This window comes from Salvelinus alpinus, chromosome 14 (assembly GCF_045679555.1).
Source record: "Salvelinus alpinus chromosome 14, SLU_Salpinus.1, whole genome shotgun sequence".
Classification (NCBI taxonomy): domain Eukaryota; kingdom Metazoa; phylum Chordata; class Actinopteri; order Salmoniformes; family Salmonidae; genus Salvelinus; species Salvelinus alpinus.
The window spans coordinates 47502130-47509649 of record NC_092099.1 but is presented as its reverse complement, the minus strand read 5'-3'; the positions used below and the strand labels follow the sequence as shown (position 1 = coordinate 47509649).

Here is a 7520-nt window from a genome sequence, read left to right as displayed (position 1 = left end):
AACTAGATATAGTTCACTACTCCCCAACACTAAAAGCTAGATAACAGGGTCATTTCCTTATTATTTTATCACTAAATACTTGACGGCTTTCTTCTGTGACACACAACAGAGTATTTGGGGCTTTAATAGTCATAACGACCATTTAAAAACCCTTAATGAGTATGTTTCGGGCCTGTGCAGGAGCAGTAGAGATGGAGGAGGACAGAGAGAAACTGTCCCAATCCACAATGCAGTGGAGGGAAAGAGCATAATAAATCAAGCTTACTCCAGATGCTAATCTGACCTCCTATTAAGATAAGAATGTTCACCTGAAACGGAAAGATAGAATTTGTGTGAATACACATTCACACACGCGCGCACACACAAACACACACACACCTCAACAAACGTATGTGTCAGTCTCGAAACAAACCCATGGTAAGTGTTCAACTTTGAGCAGATCCCATGGAAACAGAGCTGTGAATTTGAAGCATTCAGGAGTTCATCCCTTTCCCTCTATACCCTAAAAATGGTCCCACCTCTCTACTCCCAATGAGCTTTTCCCCTGTCACCAGCAGACAGCCTTGTCATTAAGCCAGCTCAGGTCCCAATTCAAACTAGTTTTGTACTCAATGTTACGTTGGAAAAACAGCTTTCAAGTACAGCTTTCCAAAGAACGATGATGTGCTCCATCAATAATAAGCCCTTTGTTTACTGACAAATCCATTTTGAGATTTTATTCCTGAGATTTCAATAGAACCTAAAAAGGATAATTTTTTAATGCCATACTAATACAAGTTTATCATAGTCAAATCTAAGGGAAGCTGGACAATAATAAAAGTCCTCATTGGCAATTTATAGAATACATATCAGAATCTGAAGATTCCACATCATGGCCACAACCATCTTATATCAAGTTATTTTCTATTTGAAAGGCTGAGTGAATATCACTTATACTAGGAGATATGGCAGGGGTTCTCTAGAGACAGCAGGAGCGGTAGAGATACGCTGAATGATCGGCTATGAAAAGCCAACTGACATTTACTCCTGAGGTGCTGACCTGTTGCACCCTCTACAGCCACTGTGATTACATCAGCTGATGTAAGAAGGGCTTTATAAAAACATTTGATTGATATATTAAAAACTGGTTTCAAATGTACATTTGTAAATGCAACGGAGACTTTTTCCGTTTGTAAGGGGCGTTGTGAAAAATGTAAATATAGGCAGAAGAAATCCAATCTTGGTATTATCAATCATACTCTGTGTCTTTCATTCTTGCCAAAATAAAGGAAACAAATTGTTAAATGAGGGATAAAAAGTATGTATATTTGGGCTCCTGAGTGGCGCAGCGGTCTAAGGCACTGCATCTCAGTGCAATGGGCGTCACTACAGACACCCTGGTTTGAATCCAGGCTGTATCACAACCGGCCGTGATCTGGAGTCCCATAAGGCGGTGCACAATTAGCCCAGCGACGTCCGGGTTTGGCCGGTGTAGGCCGTCATTGTAAATAAGAATTTGTTCTTAACTGACTTTCCTAGTTAAATAAAGGTTAAATAATAAAAATAAAGCAGGTGCTTCCACACAGGTGTGGTTCCTGAGTTAATTAAACAATGATTTTTACAGAGGAAAATAAGACATGAATCTTTACCCATAGATCATCTCTATTCTGTATGTTTACAGGAGTGCTGCTACTCTGAGCTAAGTCACGTCACTTATGAGTTTAGAACAGAAGTCATCTAATACCCCCCCCATCCCATCCCGCCCTGTTTGATGCTTTACCCATGATATCAATCAATCAATCAAATGTATTTATAAAGCCCTTCTTGCATCAGCTGATGTCACAAAGTGCTGTACAGAAACCCAGCCTAAAACCCCAAACAGCAGGCAATGCAGGTGTAGAAGAAGAGAGAGAGAGAGAATTAGATACTTAAATTCACACAGGACACCGGATAAGACAGGAGAAATACTCCAGATATAACAGACTGACCCTAGCCTCCCGACCCAAACTATTCCAGCATAAATACTGGAGGCTGAGACAGGAGGGGTCGGGAGATACAACTGCCTGTCCCCCTGTCAGAACGAGCAATGCCCAAAATGAAAACATCTCTTCCAGATCACTCAGAAAAACAAAAACAGTTTTAATACAGGATTGAAACTTTATCTGGTAAGCTATTGATACCAAAAACCCATCAAGGTCATCATAAACAAAAACCTTTAATTTAATAATTAACTTGCTTTGAGGAAATCTTGGCTTTAGTGTATGAAATGTTCAACACTTGAACTAAATGATGTTGGTAGGACAATAAGGGGGACTGTGAGGATGGGGGTGGTGGAGAAGAGAGAAGTCTCCTAAGCAGCTTTGCTGATGTTTCGGGGGTGGAGGGCTAATCTCCTGTCACTGAAGGGAAAGGGAGCGGATTTGCTCTACTCTGCTCCCCTCTCCTCTCAGAGCTGGGCCATGGGAGTCTTTTCCCCTCATCGCAGAGCACCGACACTCACCCGCGGGACGGCATTTTCCTAAATCCATATCATTTTCAACTAGCAAAAATAAAGTTAAACTGTCTCAAGGCATCTGTTTGCATCACTTTCCAAAATCCCCTGAGTGACGACTGTACTTCTCCACCTAATCAGGGACTGTGCAACATGTCTGGGGAATGCTAAAGACATATTTGTAGTGTTTATTAGGATCCCCATTAGCTGCTGCAGTAGCTACTCTCCCTGGGGTCCAAACAGGGTTAAAACGGATACATCAAAACACAACCTACATCATCAATAACATAATACATCAGACAATACACGTTTACTCTAATATCACACATTTACAATATAAAATAAAAAATACCACAACATTACAATGTGTGTGTGTGAATGTGTAGAGTGTGTGTGTTAGTGTGTGTGTGTGTGTGTGTATGTGTGTGTGTGTGTGTGTGTCTCTCTTTACAGTCCGCGTTGTACCGTGAGGTGTTGTTTTATCTGTTTTTTAAATCAGATTTTACTGTTTGCATGAGTTACCTGATGTGGAATGAGTTACTTTATATGTAGTCATGGCTCTATGTAGTACTGTGTGTTTCCCAGAGTCTGTTCTGGACTTGGGGACTGTGAAGAGACCCCTGGTGGCATGTCTTGTGGGGTATGTATGGGTGTCTGAGCTGCGTGTTAGCTGTTTGAACAGACAGTTCGGTGCTTTCAACACGTTAATACCTCTCACAAAGACAAGTAGTGATGCAGTCCAACTCTCCTCTACTTTGAGCCAGGAGAGATTGACATGCATGTTATTATGATATAAGCCCTCCGCGTACATTTAAGTGCCAGCTGTGCTGCTCTGTTCTGGGCCAACTGGAATTTGCCTATGTTCTTCTTTCTGGCACTTTACCATATAACTGGGCAGTAGACCCGGTGTGATAAAACTAAGGCCCGTAGAACTTGTTTCGTTGTATAATGTAACCTTATAGAATGCGTCGGGGACCACCTCAGTCAAGTCACCTTAGGAGACAAGTCAGTAGCACTATACACCTTACCATCCTAGCACTCCCACATTCAACCTTGAACTCTTTTACTCAGTGCTTTATAATGACTCAACAAGCTTTAGTGATTCTAAGGCTTACATAATCATGTGTACTGTAAGTGGACCACTAATGGATGTACAGGACTATGCTGAAGTAACTGTGCTACACAGTGCTGCCTAGCAACTAGACTACACTAGGCAGCAAACAATGTAGATACCGGAAGGATGATCCTCTGAGGCAGGGTATGCAGGCCGATCTCTGAGGCGAGAACGTCATCGATGGATATCCTGCCCTCAGGTTCAGTCAGGCGGAATAGAGCACAGCTCAGGGAGCTTTTACCATTGCCAGTCCGCACCACGATGCCAACCTAGAGTCAAACATACAGAGAATTAGTGTTGCATTTTATTAGTGTTGTATCAGGGAGATTTTACCAGCGCTAGTCCGCACCACGATGCCAACCTAGAGTCAAACATACAGAGAATTAGTGTTGCATTTTATTAGTGTTGTATCAGGGAGATTTTACCAGCGCCAGTCCGCCCCACGATGCCAACCTAGAGTCAAACATACAGAGAATTAGTGTTGCATTTTATTAGTGTTGTATCAGGGAGATTTTACCAGCGCCAGTCCGCCCCACGATGCCAACCTAGAGTCAAACATACAGAGAATTAGTGTTGCATTTTATTAGTGTTGTTTCAGGGAGATTTTACCAGCGCCAGTCCGCCCCACGATGCCAACCTAGAGTCAAACATACAGAGAATTAGTTTTGCATTTTATTAGTGTTGTTTCAGGGAGATTTTACCAGCGCCAGTCTGCCCAAAGATGCCAACCTAGAGTCAAACATGTTTTACTCTGAACTAATTTCTCTACTACAGAACTTGAACACCACCATTCAACACATCTTAGCCAAGACCTACCACTTCATTGTACAAAGTGCTACATTCAAGGTTTACTTCACTTCCCATTGTGTCATTGTAAACTGAGTCATCTATGTCCTTTGCCTTTCACTTTTCCAGCAGAATGAGAGAGAGAAAGATTATGTTTGTGGAGATGTTCCTTCCTGTCTGGTAGGTATCCGTTGTTAACGTGACAGTCCCACAAGCCGTATGATATTAAAACAGTTTCCGCTAAAATGTACATGATAGTAGAAGATGCTACCATAACGTAATGCATTTCAGTGTCTGTCTGTCGGTATTATCAACCATGTTCCACATTGATCAATCACATATTCCCATCCCACTATAACCAATATGCTTGGATTCAGATTCCCAAAGATGAGCTTCTAACTAATCAGAAATATAACATTCAAACAAAGAATATAAAAAGCTATCTAAATACAATCTAGAAATCACCTTGTGGATACACGGACATGCAAGTATGGAAATTGTATATGAAGAAATGTAAGAAAATTAAGTCAAGAGTCAGGCCAACTAGTGAAGGTCTTGAGTCCTTTGGTGTGTACCTGCTGTACTGAATCATGTGTCTCTCTGAGTCTGTATCTCTGGCCTCAGGGGTTTGTGTGTGTGTGTGTGTGTGTGTGTGTGTGTGTGTGTGTGTGTGTGTGTGTGTGTGTGTGTGTGTGTGTGTGTGTGTGTGTGTGTGTGTGTGTGTGTGTGTGTGTGTGTGTGTGTGTGTGTGTGTGTGTGTGTGTGTGTGTGTGTGTGTGTGTGTGTGTGTGTGGAGAAAGATAGGTATTGGTTTCATGTGAAAGTGTTGTCTCAGGGGGACTGTCAGGATGCACAAAGCCTGTTCAGGCCTGCGGCATCGGGTGAGGATCCCTCCCATGTGCTGTCAGAGCCCAGGCCTCTGCACTTGTCAACCCATCCATTGTGAAATCAACCACACTGGCGAACCGTGGCCATGCAGAATACACCCCCTGCATTAAACGCTGGGTTTCAATCACCCTCAACCATTTCCACTTCTCTCTCTCCCTCTTCCACTCCCTCTCTTCTTCTCTCTCTCTTCCACTCCCTCTCTTCTCCTCTCCTCTCCTCTCCTCTCCTCTCCTCTCCTCTCCTCTCCTCTCCTCTCCTCTCCTCTCCTCTCCTCTCCTCTCCTCTCCTCTCCTCTCCTCTCCTCTCCTCTCCTCTCCTCTCCTCTCCTCTCCTCTCTCTCTTCCACTCCCTCTCTTCTTCTCTCTCTCTCTTCCACTCCCTCTCCTCTCCTCTCCTCTCTCTCATATAGTGAATAAAGAGTTGTCACCGTCCTGTCTCCTAGAATGTATATCAGAACAAATGACTAGTCTTTATTACATGATCTGTATTCCATGAATCACAAAGGGTTTATTCCCCGGGAATCAGCGGCCCGATAAGGTGTCCCTAAATAATTGATTTGAAAAATAATGACACATAGAGAGGAACAACACCACACCTATTACACTGGTGTGTGAGTGTGAGTGTGAGTGTGCGTGTGCGTGTGTGTACGGTCATCAAAATGGGACACATTTCAGGAAATCGCTAGCTGGGACCTTTTCTCTGGATCTGAAGACCGCGATTATATTCTTCAGGACCACAGGACTGTCCGTGCTGTAGGAGAAGTTGACCCGGTCGAAGGTGATGAAGCCATGCTTGGTCCAATCAGGCGGAGGGTGTTTGTCCATCTCCCAGGGTGCTTCACTCTCCAGTTCTGTGTACTCCAGCACCCTCTCCACTGATGTCATCTGGACAGTCAGAACATTATTACAGAACCAGTGTTATTCTGTGGCCATGAACAAGGTCAGCTATACATTAGCATGACTAGAAACTACTAGAGTGACATTTAACATATTATTTGAATGGCAATATTTGAATGTTTTATCTTTGTATTTATTGAACTATTCTTTAACCAGGTAAGTCAACACATAGACGTTTCAGTAAGTTAGTTTGTACCATGTTCTCCACCTCTCTGTCTGACTCTGCACTGGAACATCCCAATGAGGGTCAGACCCACACAGCCAGGCCCATACAGCCATGCCCACACAGCCAGGCCCACAATAGCAGGCCCACAAAGCCCACAAAGCCATGCCCACACAGCCAGGCCCACAATAGCAGGCCCACAAAGCCCACCCAGCCAGGCCCACACAGCCTCAAACAGCCAGGCCCACACAGCCTCAACCAGCCAGGCCCACACAGCCAGGCCCATACAGCCTCAAACAGCCAGGCCCACACAGCCAGGCCCATACAGCCATGCCCACACAGCCAGGCCCACAATAGCAGGCCCACAAAGCCCACACAGCCATGGCCACACAGCAAGGCCCACAATAGCAGGCCCACAAAGCCCACACTGCCAGGCCCACAAAGCCTCAAACAGCCAGGCCCACACAGCCAGGCCCACACAGCCTCAAACAGCCAGGCCCACATAGCCAGGCCCATACAGCCTCAAACAGCCAGGCCCACATAGCCAGGCCCACATAGCCAGGCCCACACAGCCAGGGCCACTCAGTCAGGCCCACACAGCCAGGCCCACACAGCCTCAAACAGCCAGGCCCACTCAGCCAGGCCCACACAGCCAGGCCCACACAGCCAGGCACACTCAGCCAGGCCCACACAGCCAGGCCCACACAGCCAGGCACACTCAGCCAGGCCCACTCAGCCAGGTCCAGTCAGCACCTCACTTCAAGTCTGCCACACCAGGATAAAGAGAGACTCACTCACTGTACTCTATGTTCCTCTCAGTACTGCAGAGGCTCATAGCCTGTTGTATATACACTGCTCAAAAAAATAAAGGGAACACTAAAATAACACATCCTAGATCTGAATGAATGAAATATTCTTATTAAATACTTTTTTCTTTACATAGTTGAATGTGCAGACAACAAAATCACACAAAAATTATCAATGGAAATCAAATTTATCAACCCATGGAGGTCTGGATTTGGAGTCACACTCAAAATTAAAGTGGAAAACCACACTACAGGCTGATCCAACTTTGATGTAATGTCCTTAAAACAAGTCAAAATGAGGCTCAGTAGTGTGTGTGGCCTCCACGTGCCTGTATGACCTCCCTACAGCGCCTGGGCATGCTCCTGATGAGGTGGCGGATGGTCTCCTGAGGGATCT

At 44.8% G+C, this 7520-nt stretch overlaps 1 protein-coding gene across 1 annotated transcript; it reads right to left on the bottom strand.

Moving 5' to 3' along the window:
- Positions 1-2689: 2689 nt before the first annotated feature.
- LOC139538269 (ATP-binding cassette sub-family C member 4-like) lies at positions 2690-6833 on the bottom strand. Its single transcript, XM_071340117.1, has 5 exons — positions 6505-6833; positions 6351-6381; positions 5951-6142; positions 3704-3853; positions 2690-2698 (listed from the first exon to the last, which is right to left on the bottom strand). Exons 1-5 carry the CDS (start codon positions 6831-6833, stop codon positions 2690-2692), a joined length of 711 nt encoding a protein of 236 aa, XP_071196218.1.
- Between the last annotated feature and the right edge of the window lie 687 nt (positions 6834-7520).